Source organism: Coenobita brevimanus, chromosome 62 (genome assembly GCF_032717465.1).
Source record: "Coenobita brevimanus isolate Jiangsu-jjx chromosome 62, ASM3271746v2, whole genome shotgun sequence".
Lineage (NCBI taxonomy): Eukaryota > Metazoa > Arthropoda > Malacostraca > Decapoda > Coenobitidae > Coenobita > Coenobita brevimanus.
In genome coordinates this window covers 10,918,073-10,941,035 of record NC_137015.1, presented here as the reverse complement: position 1 = coordinate 10,941,035, position 22,963 = coordinate 10,918,073, and the positions used below count along the sequence as shown (strand labels likewise).

The window sequence follows — 22,963 nt, the reverse complement described above, 5'->3', positions numbered from 1 at the left end:
CATCAACTCACACACACACACACACACACACACACACACACACTAGGGACAGTCTAGATCACGTATAGTATGAGCATGCTAATTCACTCACATTCTACTTTGCATAAACCCACCTTCCAATTTATTAAAATATGAAGAGACTCGTTTAGAGAACTTTTCACAATACATCTGTTTTTTACCCCAGAGCAATTCTGTCATACACCCAATAACCAAAGCATTATTGAAAACTTAATGGGAAAACTTGAGACAGATGATGATGCTGGGTGGCAAGGGTGTGTCAGGAATTGTAGGAGGGGAGAAGAAGGGTTGCAGTGGCTTAAGCTTGTCAATATATAATGCTGAAAGTGCTGAGAGAGAGAGAGAGAGAGAGAGAGAGAGAGAGAGAGAGAGAGAGAGAGAGAGAGAGAGAGAGAGAGAGAGAGAGAGAGAGAGAGAGAGCATTGTGGTAGCATGAAAATCGATGAACCTAAGATCAGTTAGGGATGAGTCTCCTTGGTTACTAGGCAAATACTCAACCCTCCATTCTTGATACAGCTTACCATCATTTGAGCCAGAAAAGGTTAGGAATCTGTCAAACCAAGCATAACAACCAAGGAAATTCACACATGTTGATACGTAACTCCTCCCAGCTCAGTTGACGGCAAGGTGTAATCATACCGGAAGGTTGATTTGCCTAGTAATCAAGGAGACTCATTCCTACCCCATATCAATGGCTCATTGTATTTTGCGCCAAACGTCATCTTTGAACAAGAAAAAAGTCTTCTCTTAACCATCTTCTTTCACCTCCTACACCCTGCGTAGTAAATAGTTTCCTGAGTTACAGGAAACCATTTGGCTTGTCACTAGGTACAGAGCCATATGAAGTGGAAAGAAGAGTAATAAACAATGACAGAAGGGCTGGGAGGAATAGGCAGAGAGGAGGACACACATAGAAAAAGAATGATAGACATGAAGGCAGCACTACATCAAGTGAGTGGATGATGGGAGTCAACACCTACCACCAGTATGGGAAGAACGTAGAGCAGTAGTAGGCCTACTGTCTATTTCTGTCATGAAATTCATGAAATAAGCAACAAAAGAACGAAAATCTTGGCCCAGTTAGGGTGAAAGAACTATAAAGGAGTACGAGGCTAGGCCACAATAGTCAATTACGATAAATCACTTCAGCACAATGACCCCCCCCCTCTCTCTCTCACTCATCTAAAGTTACAGCTTGTCCCGTCAAGGCAAATCTTGTTTATATGATCTTCCTGCTGACACTCAATTTTATTCAGCTCCAAGGCAGGTCTCGCAATGGAGCAAAACATGAATAGGAAGAAAAATAAAGTCAGATCTGATCAATTTCCCCAGTCCCTCCAACTGAATGTGATTTTGACACGACTTTAGACGGTGTTAATGGCTCTCGTACTGTTATGCTTTTTATATCTTGTTTCTGAATGATACCCACCCCCATTATTGATGGGAAATAGGATTAAGATGTGATGATGATGATGATGATGATGATAATGCGATAATGATGATGGTGGTGGTGGTGGTGGTGTGGCCTAATGAGACACCTGACCACTTAAACACCTGACTCCCACTACCTCGTACATCTACAGCAGCAACGACAACAACAATAATATCTACAACAATAATAATAACAATAATGACGATGACGACAACAACAACAACAACAACAATAATAATAATTATAATAATAATAATCATTATCATCATCGTCATGATCATCATTATCATCATAACGAGCCTAACTTCCCACTTAAGGATGGAGTGAGGCAGGGTGCAGAAAGCAATGAAAGCGTAAAACGCAGCAGAAGGAGAACCAACTATACCCCATTTGATTGACCTGTGCACCTGAGATGTATGGGGCGAGCAGGGTGTTTGATTCGCGGCTGCTGATTGGCCGCCGATGATGGAAATCTGCAGCTCTTCTTATTCTGACACATACCGGTATACTCCTATATCTATATTTTTTAATTGCCTGCAATATAAGTAACCAGATTAAATAAGGAATTTCCGAAGCTAAAGAGGTCAAAACTAGCTTTAAAATTTTACTGTTATCAAAGAAAATTAGAGTTGATTATAAAGTTTTAAAAAACGATGCGTGACGTTTGAAGTAAATTATCCACCCACAGAGTACACCCACGCCCGCATATTGCACTGCATCCACCCACGGACTACATCCACGTCCGCATACTGCACAGCATCCACCCACGGTGTACACCTACGTCCGCTTGTTGCACTGTAATATCCACCCACGGTGTACAGGTCCGCGTGTTGCACTGCAATACATGCCTGCATTTACTTCAATGTCATCATCGGCGGCCAATCTGCAGTCGCGAAACAAACACACCCTATTTGCCCCATACATCTCAACTGCACAGGCCAATCAAATAGACCTATTAAAAAAAAAAAAAAAAAAAAAAAAAAAAAAAAAAAAAAATGTAGATTTACATCATCGGCGGCCAATCAGCAGCCGCGAATCAAACACCCTACTCGCCCCATACATCTCAGCTGCACAGGTCAATCAACTGGGGTATAGTATCGTCTTCTGTGTTATCTATATGTCTCTTACCCTTAAAACGTCGGCTGAGTAATTATTTCCGTCTAGCTAACGCCTGACGATTTTGTTTGCCACAGGTAAACCTCTTAGGTTCTTAAACCCCCATGAATCCGATGAGACTTTTATTTTTATTTTTTTTTTTTTTATTATTCCCATTCCTAGATTATTTTGTTCATCTCTGGAGAAACTGTTCAAAATGAGGAGTTAGATATAGCTTTCGCTGACTCCTTCCTGCTAGATGGCAATCCTCAAGCTGAATAAAATCGTCTAGTGGTAGAATGGAATACTTAATACGTTACTGAATGGAAGGAGTTAAGGTTTAGGGATCAACACAGACATTTTGCATAGCACCAGGCCATAAACAGAAATAACAAACATGAGCATAACAGTGCCGTATGTAAAATATTTCGTTAAGAAAATTAAGTTATACCTTTTTCATTCTAACCTGGCCCAGATTTTCGTCCTTTTGTAGCTTATTTCACGTAGCTCATTGGCATAAAAAAACAATACTACCACTCTACATTCTTTTTCATGGCACTCCTTCTTGACAGCATCTTATTCAATTGTTAATCCATTGTTATAACTCAGCATTCAAGATGGAGAGGTGACAAATTTAGACCAAGTTAGAGTGACAGCAATATAGTGAACCTCTTAACCTAGAAGGATGTGACACCTGGCCAACTAGGCAACACCTGACTGGCAGCACCTCGCACCCTCACCCCACCACACCTCACCCAGGCCACACATTATGCACAACATGAGAAGTGGCACAGCTTTGCATAGGGGTGTACCGGGGAATGTGGGAGAAAACTGAGGCTATATTCGGACTGACTATGAGTAATAAATTCTGTATCAGCATGGGTCCAACACTCAACCGTTACTGGGCTAGTTACTGATGACCTTATGGGTGAAAATGGTCTGCCTTAAGATTCATCCATATGGTCGTTATCATTGTAGCTCTGTAACGACTAAGAATTGGACCCACATTATTATGGCAGTGGATACTCAATATTAACCCCAGAACAACCTCCTGATGTTTCTCTCACACTTTCTGGGACGCCCCTTACTGGCTCACAAATGGAATATGACGTTAGACATCCTCACACCCATTCAGTTTTGTTTCTTCAGCCCGAGGACGTCTGCTAATGAGAGGGTAATGGATTGTTTCTGGATTATTCAGTACTGAAAGTACCAAGCTGAATACAATCGTCTGACGACACCAAGAATAAACTATACAAGACATACTCATACTGAAGAGGTTAACCGATAAATTGTATTTGTAAATGTGAAAGGGGACGTTCCAGTTCCTAACAGTTATTCATGGAAAAGTTGTGAACGCTGGATATGGTTAGTGCATGTAGGGGCACTTAAATTTCGTAGCGGCGGGCTTGCACACGCCTGACAAGGGCAGGCACCTCCATCATGCACATTCAAACTGAGTTTTATGGGTCTTGAAGGGCAGATGATCAGTAGGGTTCAGGAACACATTTTTCTCTCACTGGAAAAGTGATTCGTGTCCCAACCCGATGCTTCACGTACAGGTGTAGGTGTGGAAGGTTTCTGGCGTATGTGTCGAAACTATGTTGATGGAGTGGCTGAGTTTGTGTGTGAGAGTATCGTTACCTGTATATGTTACCGGAAAAGCCTCTACAGGGTGCAAACATACGGAAACATATGAAAGAACATCCTTCTGCTTGTACATCCTCTTCACTGTTGTCTGTTCTCGAATCGAACACAAACCAGAAAGCTGGTGGATACACACGCCATCGATCCAAACACCAGAAGATTTTGCCTCTGAAGAGAAGCCTACAAGTGGTGGCGTTTTGACCCTAAGTGGAGCAGCTGCGATGTCCACCCAGGAGTCATCTTTTCCTGCACCTGTAGGACGGCCCCATAGAAACAGTTGCTTACCTGTGGTCAATGGATCTGCTTGACCAGACTAGGGTTATACAACAACAACAGCAACAATAACACCAAAAGCTCCTTAAAAACTGGTGATCATAACACGGTGAAACAGGACACATTACCTTTTCACTGTTATGTTGCATATGAATAACATCAGACAATCTCACTCAGCTGCCTTTAAATTTCCTAGTGAAAATGGACCTCGTCTCCATCCATTCATCATTCAAAGGCATAGAGCCTGTTAACAGTGAAGTAAAACTCGGATGTAACATTCTGATGCAAACTGTCCAATCATGTATTTCGGAATAAAAAAGGAAAAAGAAAGAAAGAAAACCCACTTTCCCTGAAACATGTTCTGGGGATTTCATTTCTCACAGTCACCTACAGTCCTACATTATGTCTGGCAATGACGAACGACTTGGCCAGAACGTGACCTGTGAAACGAAGTGGTCGTTCTCCAGTTTTTGTCCCAACCTACACGATTGGACAGTTTGTCAGAATGTGTCCGACTTCGATTTCAGAATGACTAGATCCTTAACCGAAAATTTTTTTACTGACAATTAGTATATAATGTGGATTAAAAGAAAAAAGTCTGTTGGCAGTTCTTCGTCGCCACATTTCAGATGTTTAGGTTGTAAAAAAACTAACTTTTTCTTTTCTATATTGGTCAGCCTTTCAAAATACCTCAATGGAATTTTACTCTTTCTGCTGTTCAATTCTCCTCTTCCTCCCTCATCGCACCCTTCTTGTCTCTTGTGTCCTTACCCTCCCCCCATCTCTCTGAATAATTGTTCTTCAAACTGACAACCTTCGTTCTTGCCTTACCCTCAGTCATTCCACTAAGTTTGGTCTAAATCAAACGAAACATCAAACTGACCTTGCCTTATGACACTGAACTTTGATGTATTGTTCTCAAAAGCAGTAGGTTAACCACTTGGCTGACCCTCAACACTTTCACCGAGTCTGGTTAAAATCGGATAAAAGCTGTTTCAGAATACTCATACAATACAACAGGATTCCTTATCTCATGTATACTGCTCAGTTCCTTACATAATCAGTCAGGAAGGTGTAAGATGCAAAGATGCTTGTCACCGTCTAAAAAAAGACTTGCTTGTAGTGAAGAGGTTACTGCAATGAAAGTAGCGGGTTGGGTTCGCTTTGGGGGCGAGAGAGAGTGAGTGGACGGACGGGTGGTTGTGGTGTGTGTGTGTGTGTGTGTGTGTGTGTGTGTGTGTGTGTGTGTGTGTGTGTGTGTGTTTTAGAGAGAGAGAGAGAGAGAGAGAGAGAGAGAGAGAGAGAGAGAGAGAGAGAGAGAGAGAGAGAGAGGTGCTTAGGATTAATGTTTATGAACTGCACAAAGGTTATTAAGGAAAATAATTTATGCCAAGTTTCAATATTCTCCTAGAATACGACACGCAACAATCAAATTTACATCCAGGTCCCCAGTTGTACTGCTTTGTGAACAGGGACAAAGGGGACGCGAACTCTGACCAAGTGTGAAAGGCTCAAGAATCGAATCCGGGGCCATCCAGTTGTGAGTAGGATTATGCTGCCACTGCTCCACCGGTTCCCTCGACAGAGAGAGAGAGAGAGAGAGAGAGAGAGCAGATGGGCGGTCATGACTGGTGGTGGTGGTGGTGGTGGTGGTGGCGGCGGAGGCGGTGTGGTAGAGAAGGGAGGAGGGGGAGGACGGGTAGGGCAAGGCCAGGGTCGGTTCCTGCAAGGCTGGCTTGTGTTATACCGTAGTGGCGTCATGGGCCTAATTTGTTATTTATTCCTTTAATTCTGTGGGTCTTCCCTGTGCTGGATAAAAGCATGTGCGATACAAGTTGTAATATATAAAAGATACAGTTGTACTAAAGGAAATAAAGAGGGGAGAGTTACCTTTTTGTTCTAACGTTTCTTCGTCAAATGGCCTTCATCGACTGGCGGCATTGGGAATAACACTAAAGTTATCGTAGTCAAGTGCTTCATACAGAGATCTCCAAAGTGTATGCAAGCCCCAATGTCTGGCGGTCATTAACCTTTTGACGATGGGAGGTTTCTCTATGGCAGGAAAAATCGTCTAGAGTTAGTTAGAGCAGACTTTATAAGAAGTATATAGAGCTTTGGACACTGCTAGCCCAAATGCATTCAAAGGAGAGGAAGAGGATCTCAACATGCATGACTTTCATCTTGGGTTTCACAAAATTCATCGTCCCCTCAATTTTAACAATTCTCCCGTACGATTCTTATCAGCAAAAATCGTGCCTGCCTTTGTGAAATCGATAACAGATACCCTGAACTTGACACCGCGCTGGCAGGCACGAGGGAAAAGTCGTGCATAGAGAGAAAGTAAGAAACACGGGTAGCCTACTGCCGCGGGCCGGGGGTGGCGTAGGGCGGGGGGTGGGGGGTGGAGAAAGGAGGTAGGGCGTGCTGGAGTAGGGTGGGGATCTTGGGTGGGAAAGTAAGGTGGGATGGGGTGAGAATACTGGGTGGGAAAGTAAAGTGGGATGGGGTGGGAATTTTGGGTTGGGTTGGGGGTGAACTGGGGTGGGGAGGTAGGATGAGATGAGATGGGGAAGTAGGGTGAGGTGAGGTGAGGTGGGGTGAGGGTGAGGAGACTAGATGGAGAAGTAGGGTGGGGTGGAGTGAAGGGATGGGGAAATAGGGTGAAGTGGGGTTCGAAGATGAGATGGGGGTTGGGATGAACTGGAAGGCGAAAGCAAAGCGAGGAGCAATGGGGAGATAGGGTGGGCAACTGTTGTGCTAGGGTGGGAAGCTATAATGGGTTGGGAGTAAGGTGGGGAGGAGTGAGGGTGATGAGTGAAATGATGGTGTGGCAGGGTGGGATGAGGGTGGATGACGTAAGACTGAAGTGTGGACTTAGGAGATGGGCTGGGAACAATGGTGGGAAGGGAAAGGAGGGTAAGTGTGGGTGGGAAGGTTGGGTGGAAAGGCAGGGTGGAAGGTGCGGATGAGAGTGGGGGTGGAGTGAGGAGATGGGGTAAGGTGGAGATGGGGTTGATTAATGAAATAGGGTGGGGAAGTAGGGTGGAATAGGTTTGTAGTGTGATTCCAGGTAGGTTGGGATGTGGTGGTGAGGCAGGGAGGTGGAAGGAGTGTATGTGTATCAAGGATCTGAACCAAAGTGTAGCAGAACCTAATCTCCATTGAAGAAAGACTGACTACAATTGTCAGAAATAGTTTTTTTTATTTTTTATTTTACTATTTACTCTTCTTAGGTTGTGATGTGTTTGACAGAGTATGAAAAAAAAATATATGCTGGCAATTTTATGCTCAACTTAAGTTCATAAATACGGAATCAGGAGGCCCCTCATCTGCTTACCGCTGTAGGTTTCGCTCACTGTACCAAAAATTCACCTGCTATGACGTCATTTATATAATATTCTTGCTACCATTGGATGATATGAGTCACTTGGGAAAATCCTCTCGTAGTAAAAGGTTTAGCATTTATTCAGAAGATGCTCTTTAACTGAGGCAAACTTGAATGGTGAGTTAATAAATGTTTGACCTTTTTCACTAGGTACCCTACTTTAATGACAGTTTCTCCCGCCAAGTCTGTATGCCTTTTCCTATTTCTGGTTTACCTCTTTTATACATGTGGGAACTGGGGTTATAGTGATGATGATGATGGTAATGATGAGAAGGAGGATGGTGATGATGATGATGATGATGATGATGATAATGATGATGATACTGCTACAGCTAATAATGATAATGACAATAAACTAAGTACTAAAAGGTAACACTTCACTTCTCATACAGGCCCTGCAAGCACCACTCCGTCCTTGCATCCGCGGTTGGTAGTGTTTCACCCCAACCCCGTGAGCCGGTTGTGAAAGTGCTCGTTTCCAACCACACTTATTTATAGGAGGGGCTCGTCTTGTCGTGTTTCACCAAGCTGCTCTTCTACTCGGTTTCTCCACGAGATACCGACCAGCTGAAGTCAACAGTTATTTTGCACTTGGAGGATGTGTCGAAAACCGCAGTCGGCTTGATTTCATTTGACGGAACCGGGCTACTCCTGTAACTTCAATACCAAGCCGGGATGCATGAAATATGATGAGCCTTAGTTATGGGGGAGAAAAGAACCTCCTTGGTTGCTAGTCAAATATATCCTCCAACACGACTACACCTGACTATTAACCAACAGAAAGGCGTTACATATCTGTCAAATGAAAACACAGCAACTATAAGATCTTGTTAACTTCTCGAGCCTGAGGACGCATTGTTTTTAAATCATATTCTTGCTACCTTCAGACGATTTTACTCAGGTTATAGAATTTTCGGATTAGAGGAGTTACATATAGCCTTCACTGACTCCTTCACTTCTGAAGATTAATACAATTACCTGGTTGCAGGGGTAGCACTGATGAAATCAAATTGATTTATTCATGTGATTCAATCATTCATTTTTTTGCTAAAAAAAATCATGATTTTATATTTTTTATTTCTTTTATTTCTCTATCTAAACGTTAACAAAAATAAAATCTGAAGTTTTATAAAAGTTGTGTATAACTGTGTTGGCATTCATTTATTCAGATACTTAAGCATTAAGTTAGCAGATTTTGAAGAATGGTGCCATTAGAAACTGCAACATTGTATAACCGAAAAAATATTTTTACATTTGTGTAACTAAATATTGAAATTATTTGCACATCTGAAATAATGAGCCATAAATAAAAAACCAAAGCTAGAAGACTAGGTAGGCTATGCTTGGTCACTTAAGGCCATGTCATAATAATATCAGCTTAAGATTTTTCTGTGTGGTAATATAATCAGCTTTGGAATATGCCGTCTTGATTACCACTGGCAACTCAGCCCCAGTAGTGTACAGACAGGACTTGAATAAATATGTATCTAGATTCTGGGCTGTGGCTTTCAGCCAGAACTATCAGTGGATAGACAGGACATGAAGTTAACAGTATTTAGTATACTGCTTTTGAAATATTAGCTATATAATAAACAGAAAAATCAAATGAATAAATAAAATCAAATAAATAGGATAAATAAATAAAATCATTGATTTTTTGATTAAACATAAAAAAAAATCACCAACCCTGCCTGGTAGTAACAAGCAACAAGGAGAAAGTAGAAAAAACGTCACCAGACTGAAGGGGAAAAAGGTGGTCAGTCATAATCAAGCGAACTGGAAGCCTGCCTAATTAATTCAATATCCCTCACCTTTGACTCTCCCAGACTCATATAAGTTACTCTCAGCTGAATAAAATCATCTGGCATTAGCTACAACACATTACTGGAAAAGCCCCATCATGAGTGTATATGGTGACAACAGGCTCCTATAACTCACTCAAACTTGAATATAATCATCTGCCGTTAGCTGGAATAAACATTACAGAAGACGTGACCAAGGGAGTGTTAAGGGTTACAATACTTTAATGGAACCTGGCTAAACTAATCACTATTAATCAAGCGGTTTGGAATCTCGTGTCATCAGCTAAAAACACCCATAAATGAAAGGACATGATATTGTAGAGACCTTACTAAACTCATTAATAATATTCAGATTAGTCACTTGTCTGTATGTTGTCTATATAATCATTATCATCATCATCACCATCATTATCCTCCCCCTCCTCCTCCTCCTCCTCATCATCATCATCATCATCATCATCACCATCCTTCTCATCATTCTGGGGAACTAGCATACCTTGTCCTGTGAAATGGTCCACACATCCTTCCACTTATTATTCAAGCCTGCGAAATTCTCGGCTCCGCTTCACAGCCTAAATTGTCTGTATCTCCACACGAGTATAGAAGGAGATGGAGGAGGAGGAGGAAGAGGTTTAGAATAATGCCAATAGACCACGAGTCATTATGACAGACAGTCAACTATTGCCAAATCCAAACTAACTCAAGAATACGACCCGTAACGATCGATGTTATATCCACGTCCCCATTTGTACTGCTGGGGTGAACAAGGACAAGAGGTAAACAAACTTCAGCCAAAAGCCTGACCGGTTCGAAAATCGTGTGAAAAGATATCATTGGCCGCGACTGCACGTGGAAAAGACACAGCAATGTTTTCCTTGTAAGCTGACAATGGTTTTCTCCTCTGATATATTATGACTCGGTTTCACTTCGCTTTTACTCGTGCAGGCTTGGTGTACTTTTCCTTTTGTTTTTCCTGGCTGCGATGGGGCTCCTTTGTCACACCAGGAAACTTAAATGAAGACAACATCTCACCACCTTCAGTAGACGACATCTTCTCTTACTTTTGATCTGGCCACCGTCAGATGACTACCTGAGATTAATAAAGGACTTCGCCAAACATTAATGACTTCTGAGTTAGGAGTCTTACTAGAACACACACACACACATGCAGAGAGAGAGAGAGAGAGAGAGAGAGAGAGAGAGTGAGACTGTGTGTGTGTGTGTGTGTGTGTGTGTGTGTGTGTGTGTGTGTGTGTGTGTGTGTGTGTGTGTGTGACTGGGTGTGGCGTGTGAGGCAAGCCGGAAGAGGGAGAGGCACAAGTCAGGCTACTTCACTACCTTTCCCCAGGGAAGGAAGTGTAGGGGGGGGAAGGAACGGACTGAAGTGAAGAGAAGAAGGGGGAACGGAGAGGAAGGAAGAGAGAAAGAGGGGGAAGAAGTACATGGGAAGGGCAGAGGGAAGTGTGGATAACGGGAAGGTAATGAAGAGCATAGGGAAGGGAAAGGGAAGGAAGTGACCAGAGAGGGAAGTGTGAAGGAAGGAAGCGGAGAGGGGAAGAGAAGTGTGTGTGGGTGAAGAGGGAGTGAGGATGTGTGTCAGATAACTATGTTGACTATACCCTCCACACACAACAAAACTACACCCCCGCCTTGAGAAACAAGAACTATCTTTTGTTCTTTTAAGTGATGGGAGAATGGCAAGGTTGGACTGTGTTTCCATGCCGGCAAACATTACAGAGTGATGTCTTTAGTGGAAGCATCGGTCACTTAATCCCTAAACTCTTCAGTACGAGACGACTGTTATCTTCCCTATAAACATTTCCTTAAGTGGTTTTCATTCTCCTATGCATTTCCTAGGATGAATTAGATAATTTACGGGTGGCTAGAATGCTCTGATACAAGGAGCCATCGTTCCGAATGGGTTAATGGAGAATGCTTGTTACTCTTCAACATGCGAGTCGTCTTCTAATACGATTTTGACGGTTATTCGCCTGGAGATGGCAAGAATAATAAAAAGACATTATTTGGCTGTTGCACAAAAAGTCTGCTGTTAGCTTCATTTAACTGGTATGCATTCATAGCGGAGAATAAAAAAAAAAAAAATGACTACTAGGATATTTCCCTTAGGTGAGCAAAATCGTCTGTTGTTAGCATGAGTAAAATATCTAAATGCAGAGAAGTGGTTACGTGAGGTAATGTTTATCCGCTGAGCTGTTTGGATGTTTCAACAGAACAAACTCGTCCGTGGTCGGCTTGAATAATATGACGTGTGTCCATAACAGTGAAAAGGTTGAAACTCGGGTGCAGCCACTTTATTTCACAGATTTGTCGCAAAAAATTTATTCTGCATGGTTAACCCAGTCACTGTGATAATCAAATTTAGGTACTGTATTTTCACTAATTCCAGATAAGTTTATTCACCTGAAGAACCTTAACATCGCCAAATGGTTAAAAAGTCCCTATTACCCCTTCATTGTGGTGGTAGCACTTAAGTAATTTATTCTTGTAAACTCCCGACAACTGATTCAGCAGAATAATTTTACACAAGTGAGGGATCATTTTGAACGATAACTATGTCACTAACTGAACATATTTTAAAGGAATCAGAATGAGCTATCTTGCTTCTTATAGCCAGAAGCCTTAATACAAGAGGAGGCGTTGAGTCTAAATAAACATAGGAGTACATTTACTGATACAAAATGTAGAAGTAACTGTAGCTGTAACAGTACCCTTCCTCATGCTGGCAACGCAGGAATGAAGAAGGAATGTTTGTAATGAGAGTGATGCATGTGAAAGTCAAAATGACATAATACCTGTATACGTATATCAAAATCTGTACAAGCCATCGGTATGAGCTAACAGGGGAAAGCATACGGAAGGACATATTACCAGGACCAACATTAGAATATGCTTCGAACCCTAAAATAGGCATAAATACATCCCGAGACAAGCGCATTAGCTACCATAACATTTAGTGCAGGACTCCCACCATGATGCAAAATGAACGTGAATTATTTACTGTACTGTAAAATTCTTTTGTTAATTTGTTTGGAATGAGCGATTTTCTACAGGATTTCGGCTTGTGGTTCTTTCTTTCTGCATAAAAACGTAGGCATTATGAAGGTTTTTCTGTAGTTCCTTCTTCCAGCGTTAAAGAAATGTATATGTCCGGTGAAAGTTTCACCTACATCCCACGTTGAACCAAAATGAATAGATACTGATTTTGACTTTCGTTTAAATCGGAAGCGCCGACATTTTCTATGTGTTCAACAGTTTGTTTCTTAACGTTATGACCAAAATCTACGGATTTTGATTATAGCTCTCTTTGACTAACTTCTGAAGGGACGATGTTTTGCAGGTTTTCAGCATTTGGTTCCCCCTTTCTGCACTGGAAAAAAAAAAAAAAAAAAAGCAGTACCGGCAAGCGTAATGACTTCCCTGGGGCGCGACACCAGTGCTGCTTCAGGCGAGTGTACAGACATGGCTTTCCCTCATTCCAGACTTACCATTCACTGGCATATGGTTGTATCGTATGGTACACCACAAGTATCACTGCTACAGCCACAGTTCACTAATTCACTGTAGCAGAGGTAAAAGTTGTAGCCCCAGGTTCATCCGACATGCGAATCCGGTGGCCTGCAGACTGAGGTTGTCTTCCTGCAATCAACCATCCTCCTTTTGGGGGAAAGAGGCGGAGCTGAGGGACGTTTGCATAACCGAACAGTTCCACTGCCCAGCTGTATTAGTGCCACCGCATGAAGGCGCCCTTCTCCAGCACCGCTTCTCTACTGTGACGACGTATTATATACTGTATTCAATCACTGCTACCATCAGAAGCTATTATGTCAACTCAGGGCAGAGCTCTAGTAGTGACTGGATTAATGAAGGCTATACTCAACTTCCCTAGCACGAAAAACCTTTCCAGATATTAATATAATCGTCCATAAACAGCTCTAAAAATTGCGTATTCCAACTGAAAGGGTAAAACTTGTTCCTTCGCATTTACATGGGCTCCGTGGGGCTCGAGAAGTAAAGTTTGACCAATCTTCAAAACATGCATGAATAATATGTTAGTATTTGATAGGGAGGTGCAAACAGATTGCCAAGCTTTGACCTGTTCTCGAGACATGACATGTCGCTTAAACACTGGTGCGTATCACGTGAGATATGGATCACTTGTGACACTTTTCCACGAATAACTATCCGTGGTCGCCTAGAAGCAGCTGTTTGAAGTACTTTTGTAGCACAAAGAAGTAGGTACGATCTGCTCATATGCCTGACTTTATTTGATGTAAAAGAAAAAAAAAAAGAAGAAGTAAACTGGAAATGGAAAACACCGACAACATATGCGTTAGCATATCTTCGGATTATCCAGTACTTCTACCCTACTTCTCAATAACCGATGGGACTATTACTTGACTCGGTAACACTTTTTCATTTCGCTGCTAGTTTGCTTGTTAGATCCTGACAATGTTGCGAGACTATGCGGAAATAACTTGGCAAGAATTCACTAATTTCTGGGGAGGTTTCGAAAGTACAAACAACTGACCTCCGACATTATGAATAACAGCAGTAGCTGTCAACCCAGTTAAATCTGAATGTAAACACGGTTGACTACAGGATGAAATGACCATTCTCCTGCAGTCCATCCTCCTTTCGGGGGATGAGGGATGTTTGTATAGCCGGGCATTTGTTCCGTCCGGTTACATCGGTGCCACCACATGAAGGCGTCCCTCTCCTGCATCTCTCATTGCAGTCCTGACACAAAATATCCAAGAGAATTAAAAGAAAATACTGACATGAGCAGGATGAACTACTTGTATGTTCTGGCACAGTTTTCAAGAATACAGGTTGTGAACAGGGAATGATGGATATGAGCTGTATCGATCCATGACAGAATAATCAAGGCCTTGGAACTATTGGTCTTGGAAAAAATCACTGTCTACGCATTCCCATGAGGCTGTGGGAAATTTCGGCACACTTAGGTTTCATGATTTACTTTCTGTTTTCTCTCAGTTATGGTCCTCAAGCTTGGATCAGTACTATTATCTTGCCAGGGTCCAATTTCCTTGCCAACCCAACAAAGTACTACAATCAATTTCCAGCTCAAGCCACCGCAGAGGCATGAATTACTTCCTAAACAATATGGCTTCCTTGGAAAATTGTATCGCTTGTAAGTTCAACCTTTTTGTTGCTATGGAAGCACTTATTATTTTATTGGGGACAGTACCAGAGGGTTCTGTACACCTGAGGGAAAAGTGGCAGTTACTGACTTGAAAATAGACTTAATCCACCGTTCTAGTGTTGTGCACTTATTTTTTTTTTTTTTTTTCACAGCTAATGCAACACTAGGTAATTTTATTTAGCTAAGGGATACAAGGAATAACATGCAATGTAAAGAGCACAGAAAAAGAGGATGCAGTCTCCAGTGTCAAAGAGAATGCAGTTTTAATATCACTGCCGAACTAACAATCTCTCTGCCTCGTTGACTCTAGGCATTGCTAGACCAGCCATTTGATTTAATCTCTTTGTTTCTATGACATCTTCGTTTTCTTCTCTCTAATATATGACTATTTTCTTCTTGACACTAGAGAACCTTTAACGTCTGCAGAGCATGATGGAGACTTTCTAACTCTGTCGCTGCGAGGTTTCCCCAGGCTTAAGCAAAAAATCGTCCTGGAAACATCAGTCATAATAATAATAATAATAATAATAATAATAATAATAATGCAAATATAGTGACGGGGTTAAATCAGCCATACAAATTACGTGTTTACAAAGGCTCGGCGATCGTATTAGGGTTGAAGGACACACTATGACTGAGGCAAGTCATTCAGGTTACAGACACAGAATTCAAACCTTCAGCTGTGTTGTGTTTGTCATACGATGGTAAGGATGGATGTGGCTAAGGGTGAATGAGAATGGCTGAGTGTGTCTGGAAATCGGTTGGGTATGGCTGAAAATAACCCAGCACAAGCCACCAAGCCAATACAACAGCAGCAGAGAATGCGGATATTGTACTCTCCAGCTCGCCCGGGGTCAGCTGATGATATGCCAGTTTCAATACATAATCACATGTGCTGGACTGTTAAGATTAAGTGTGTGTGTGCAAGAAACTCTCTCTCTCTCTCTCTCTCTCTCTCTCTCTCTAGTTTCATCCCGGGTCAAATAATTATAGGCAAGTTGGGCCTAAATCACTTACTGGCCACAACCTGTTCTGTGTTGAGGGCCATCATCATCACCACCTTCATCATCATCATCATCATCATCACTATTGTTGTCATGATGATGACATACAATCATGATCAAGGTCATGATCACCATGACTCCCACTTTTGCCAATATATACATTCATTTATCTTTATTGTTGGTTTTAACTATTTATTCTCTCTCTCTCTCTCTCTCCGCTCAAACTGAATGTGTTCAAGAAGCCACACCAGTAACTAGCCACAATCTGTTCTGAGATGAGAGTCACTGGTTGTAAAATTGGGCTTATCTTACAAGCACCAGGTTTTGTTAATTTATAAGAGATCCTATCAGCATAAAGGTTGAACACTGTATTACTGACTCAGGTCAACTACGGATGTGTTTTTAAGTTATATATTTAGTGTAAGATTCGAAAACAGTAAGAGTTTGTTCGAGTAAGACTGATTCAAACACTCATAGGGCCAATACTATCTACCCTTTTTCTCTTGCCCACGAAGGTATTAATTTCAAGCAAACACCAGGTAATTTTGTTCCGATGAGAGAGAATTCCTACTAAATATTGGAGGTAAATGGTGACAACGCTACAGACATGAACTACATGTCATGGAAACACGAGCCACAACACCCACTTTAACTTTATTCGACCAGAGGCTGTTTTATTTGCCGATAGCATTAATTAAAAAAAAAAAAAAAAAAAAAACTCAGGACATCACGTTTGAGAGTAGATACTAAAGACAGCAGTGTTTAGGCGCGTCTCTAACTGGCACTGACAGATTTTGCTTCACCTGGAAACATCCTAATTACCACCGCTACTTTGACGCCACATCATCTTCCAATCTTCACCACACACACACACACACACACACACACACACACACACACACACACACACACACACAGTTACCATATTACATATTCAATAATCGTCAAAGAGTTAGCCATCAGAGAAGTCAACTCGCATTTGTAACACTGCAACTCCAAAGGTGCTAAATATAGCACCTTCCGTCCCACGACATCTTCTAAATTTCATTCTTTTGGCCATCTAATACCAACACTAATATACTCATTATTATTAAACAACTTTTCTATCTATCTATCTATTGCCAGACGCCTTAATCCCGTAATGGGTGGCCACAAACAAATCGCCTCCATGTCACCCATTCTCCCGCCATTTCATTGCCCTGCTCTCAGCTCACACCTCCCCTCTCTCATATACCTCTCCACTCCACCCCTCCATCGCATCCTTGGCCTCCCCCTCCCTCTCCCCCCTCCACCTCACATACACTCTCTTCGTCAGTCTCTCACTCTCCATCCTCTCCACATGACCAAACCACTCAGTGTGTTTCTCCTAACGCTTCCTATCACATCCACATCCACACCACAAAGCTCTTTCACTTCCTCATTTGTCAGTCTGTCTCTCCATGTGACTCCACATGCTCCTCTCAAATAACTCATTTCCACTGCTCTAACTCGATTTCTGTCCCTCCAACAAGGTCCAAGCTTCACTTCCATACGTTAGAGATGGTATCACAATACTGTCATGTAGTAGCTTTTTCACTTCCATGCTCACTTCCCTGACTGTTATCACTGCTTTCAAGGAACCACCAACTTTTCTTCTTTGTTGTATCCTTTCAAGCACTTCAACCTCTAAACGCCCATCCTTACTCATCACACTACCCAAGTACTTAAACGTACTCACATTTTCCATTTCCTCACCATCGAATCTCACTGTACATTCACTGACTTAATTTCTCTCGAAGACCATAATTTTACTCTTCCCTACATTCATGTTTAGATTCCGTTTCTTACACACTCTCCCAAACTCATCCACCAAGCCTTTCAGCTCCCCTTCGTCTTCACTTAACAACACAGTATCATCTGCAAACAACAGTACAGGGAGTTTCCAAACACTGCCCTCTCTCACTAGGGCCGCTCCAACATCCACTGCCCTATCTTGTATCTCTTTTATTACCCCATCCATATACAGACTGAACAACCATGGAGACATGACTCATCCTTGTTTCAATCCAACCTTCAAATTGAAAAATTCACTCAGTTCACTATCCACACACACTGTAGCCTTAGCACCCTCATGCATACTCTTCACGGCCTTCAACAACTTCCCATCTACTCCATATATTCTTAATACTTTCCACAATCCTTGTCTATCCACCCTGCCATATGCTTTCTTCAAATCCATGAAGGCCGCATACAACTTCTTTCCCATCTCTAGAAACTTTTCCACTAAAGATCCATGAATGAATATCTGATCTACACAACCTCTTTCCTTCCTAAAACCTCCCTGTTCTTCTCCAACTAATTCCTCTGTTATTTCCCTAACTCTGTCAGTAAGTATCCTACCATATACTTTTCCTATTACACTAAGAAGACAAGTGCCCTTATGATTACCACACACTTTTTTTCCCCTTTTCCTTTGTACAAGGGAATAATTATAACTGACTTCAAATCCTCCGGGACTCTACCTTCCTCCCAGGCTAATCTGCACATCTTCCACACCCATTTTACTACTATCTCTCCCCCATGCTTCAGCATTTCACCACACACTCTCTCAATTCCTGGGGCTTTTCCCAATTTGACTTTCTTCATTGCTTCCACAACTTCCATCCTACTGATTTCTTCCTGTCCTCTCACATCCCTCCTTCTCCCAGCCATCCCCAGTCACTTATACTTGCATTACTTTCATTCCTGTGTTCAATAATTCCTTAAAGTGTTCTCTCCATCTGCTTACTTTTTCTCCCTTCTCCACTAGTAATCCCCCATTTTTATTTTCAGTCCCCAGCTAACTTCTTTGGCACCCTGTCTAACTCTCCTTACCTCTTTCCAAAACATTTTCTTACATTCCCTCCACTTTACACTCAAGTTCCTTCCAAATTCCACGTCCACTCTTCTTACTCACTCTTACTAATCTTTTCATCTCTCTCCTCCCCTCTGCACTCGAGTTTAACTCTCTCTTCCGTCTCTCAACTTCTTCCACGCCCCTGTTTCTCATCCACTCACTATATGCTTTCGTCTTTTGTGCCACAGCCTGTCTCACCTCTTCATTCCACCATGCTGTTCCCTGCACCCCCTTTCGTATTCTCTTTACCCCACACACCACCTCACATGCTGCACAGATTTCTTCTGTGAATATCTTGCACACACCTTTCATGTCCCCCATCTATTCTCATTTTTTCTCAGTATTATATTTACACAACTTTTTCCCTCCCCCCCCAAACACACACACACTATGTCACATTGCACGCTCACGCACTCGTTAACACGTACTGTCTCACAAGCACAAGAGACGCACATTCACACGTTCTTATGCACACACACACACACACACACACACACACACACACACACACACACACACACACACACACGCACGCACGAACACACACACACACACACACACACACACACACACACACACACACACACACACACACACACACACACACACTTGCAAGGAAAGGTGACTTTCATTGGCGGGGTCTTGGGAACTTTCCACGTCTTACTCACTTGCCTGTTTCTCTCTCTCTCTGTCTTTGTCTCTCTCGTTAGCATTCTCACACTTATCCACCTTTTACTCACCCTCTCTAGCTTATTCACTGCTACACAGTCGCTCACTCACTCTATAACCTTTTCACCCATTCTCACTAGCTTTAAACCCACTCACTCATCCACCTAGTGGTAGGTGGTGGCGACCATCATCCACCCACTTGATGCAGTGCTGCCTACTTCTTCCTGAGCCTTTATCATTCTTCTCTGTGCCTGCCCTCCTCTCTTCCTGTTTCTCCCATCTTTCCCGTCGCTTCTTATTGCTTTTCTTTCCTTTACAGGTGGCTTTACATTGAGTGATAAGCCAAATGGTTTCCTGTAAGCCAAGAAACCATTTACAACGCTGGTGGCAACCATATAACCAAACCATACGTGCTCCCTATGTGTCAGCAAGTGGGTTGGTGGAGGTTTAGTGCCCAACCCCGTAAAACAAGTAACTCAAAGTTACGGGATTATGGCGTCTGGCAATAGATAGAAAGATAGACTCATCCACCTTTACTCTCACTCACTCATGCCCTTCTACTCGCTGACTTTCTCATCTTTGTACTCGCACTCTCACTCTTCTTAATCCTGTGGCTGAGAATTCCCTACTATGCATTATATTTTGGTAAACAGGGGGCGATTTTACCAAGTTCACGAGAAGCCAAAGAAATCGATAATGTTATCACAGTTAACGTTGTGGCTAAGAATAAAACAACATAACTCACGATATAAGGTTTAATTCAGTTTTATTTATCATTCTAAACCTGCTTTCCACCCGTATAAATGGGGTGGGTGCGATCTAGGTAAAGGAAAATGGAAAGTCACAAAATTAGAAGTACCGTGGGAAAATGGGCCACAGAATTATTTACTCGCCATTCAAGCCTTTGCAATAGTAATAATAAGTGTACCGTATGATCTTTTAGCGGAGTCAGTTACTAAATACTGTGTTGACAGGGGGTTGAATAATACCCATAAAAGGATATTGTATAAGTGGGAATTATCCTTCTGTACACACACACACACACACACACACACACACACACACACACACACACACACACACACACACACACACAGCACCGAAATCAAGACTGCTGATTGCGCTACTCCTTGCGTTTTCCTGTTCCGTTTTTTGAATTTCCCCCGATCCTTTGTGCGAGTGGGAAGTAAGGTTATGATGATGATGATGATGATGATGATGAATTACTGTCTCTGTGGGTGTAGCTGGTTCGACAAACATTATGATATCAAAGAGATGGAGTGGGAGTAAGCACGGGGGAGAGAGCAGATAAGAAGGAAGGTATTTGAATCTATAACAAAAATACACTGTTTGGATCTACTGGGGAAAGCCACGTGTCGACCTGGAAACTAATTTACTGCACACACGCTGCTAATGTTATGCTTCCTGATTGGTGACACTGAGCCGTATTTTCATTGGCATAGGAAACTTCGTAAAGCTTTTTTCTCACCGATTTATTCTGTTACTGTTGAAATTTCTTTTGTGAGTCATTTTTATCCTCCAAATATCGACGCAGCTTGTAACAGTATCAAACAGGAAGAAATGAAACCCTTCAATTCGATTACAAATATTTCATTTATTCTTTCTATTTTTCAGGCGAGTTTATTTAGCTTACGAGAGAATTATCTAACTGGAGGGGTTAGATAACCTTCATTAATTCATTCAATATGCGGTATTTATCCCAGGTTGAAAAAAATCGACTGGAAGTGAAAAATAAACCCTACCGGTGATATAACGTCACTGAATTTAAAAAGTTACGGTAAAACAGGGAAAACAAATAGGCGAGGAAGAGGTGTTAATGAAACCACCTAAACGAACTAGAAGGTGGTCCTGTGTGGCTATACTCATTTCACCTTAACTTGGCCTAGATTATCGTCCTTTTGCGGTTTAGATCACGTAGCTCAATGGCAGAAAAAGTTAATGCCGGCATGATGTCTCCGCATCCTTTCCACACAACTGCTTCGTGACTAGCACCATACTCTAGTGATAATCTATCACCACAACTTGCTATTCAAGATGAAGATATGTCGGTTTTAGGCGAAACTAATGTAAAATGGGCATAGTCTTAGAGATCACGCGGTAAACTGAGAAGGGATATCCGCTAATATTGTGTAAACATATATGGAACAGTCTCCTTCACTGTGGTAATTCTGTCATCTGCCGAGCCACTGTTAGCATATACCTCATGGAATATGCATGGATGGTCGTTCTTAAGCATTAATATTATATCCAAATTCTATATATCTAAACAGAAAAAGAAGAAACGTGCAAATATCATGCCTTAACCCCTTCACTACGATAGCGTATTTATTCCGGGTATCCAGAGACGAATCGATTGAGTTTAGGGAGAAATCTTTTACTGAAGCTGGTTATGAAGGCTACACGTACAGTAATCGCTCTAGCTCGAAAAAGTAGTGAATAAACTGAAAAAAACATCTGGTGGTAGTGAGAATAAATTAAAATGTCACCGGATTGGAGGGGTTAAGTTATGGCTAGTGAGCGAAGAATGGAGGAACTTATCTTTCCACATTGTAGGGTCTCTAACTAGTGTCGCTGAAGAGGCACTGGATAATAACTCAATTCGCAGCTGACAATTTTTTTCCTTTTTAATACCTGTGATAATAGTTACATAAAGAGAAACTACTGAGGTTGGAATTAATGTGTGATCTTTTTGTAATTGTCTAGTTACCCGCTGAAAGAAAATTATTTACTGTTGACATCATATTTAATTTTCTTTCCACTATTTAACCCTTTCAGCCAGAGGTTTTCTTTTATATTTCCTTCTCGTTATCTCCAAACCCCTCGGTCCCAAAAGCCTCCCCAAACCTGAACAAAATCGTCTGATGGTAGTAAGAATAAAATGAACACTGTATCCTTGTGCTGAAGAGGTTGAAGAGAAACTAGAAATGTTGAAGTTAATACGTTGCTTTTTCAGACTGATTTCATCCCGTGTACCTAACTGTCTGGTGAAGGAGATCAATTTGTTGCTCACATATTTGTTTTTATTCTTGTGATATTTATTACACAACGAGAGAAGTGGTGATGTTGCAAACGCCTTCAGCCCAAGGGCGCAATACTGTATTAAGTTTTATTCTTTGTAATTACAAACGATTTAATTATTTTAAAAACTACCTTCGGCAGTTAAAGTCTTTCCTGAGCTAAATAAACTCGCCTGGATAGAGCAGGACAAAAGAAATTCTCACAGTGAAGGGGTTGATTCTCTGCTTTTCTCACGTATCTGCTCTTTACCCTCTGTGCCAGTGCTGGAGAGGGATGCCTTCCCATGGTGGCACCAATATAACTGGACGGCACCGCTACTTTGTTGTACAGACGTTCCTCAGCTCCCTTCCTATCTCCCATAAGGTGGCTGGTGGACTGCAGAAAGGCTGCTTTTTAGCCTGCAGTCCATCGGGTTCATGTTTAAGTAGCCAAGGACCAACACAACACCCCTTTGCACCGCGTCACCTCCTATTATGTACCGTCCGACGGAGCATTCTATAATGGGTGGCCTTGACATTTCTATTCCCACTCGGCAACCA

At 42.0% G+C, this 22,963-nt stretch overlaps 1 protein-coding gene across 1 annotated transcript in view; it reads right to left on the bottom strand.

Moving 5' to 3' along the window:
- LOC145403966 (uncharacterized) overlaps nt 1-22,963 on the bottom strand; it is a 48,879-nt gene that overhangs the window by 4,381 nt on the left and 21,535 nt on the right. The window contains exon 2 of the mRNA XM_080275566.1: nt 4,233-4,444. Coding sequence (XP_080131692.1) covers nt 4,233-4,444 — 212 coding nt within the window. The remainder of the gene's footprint in view (nt 1-4,232; nt 4,445-22,963) is intronic.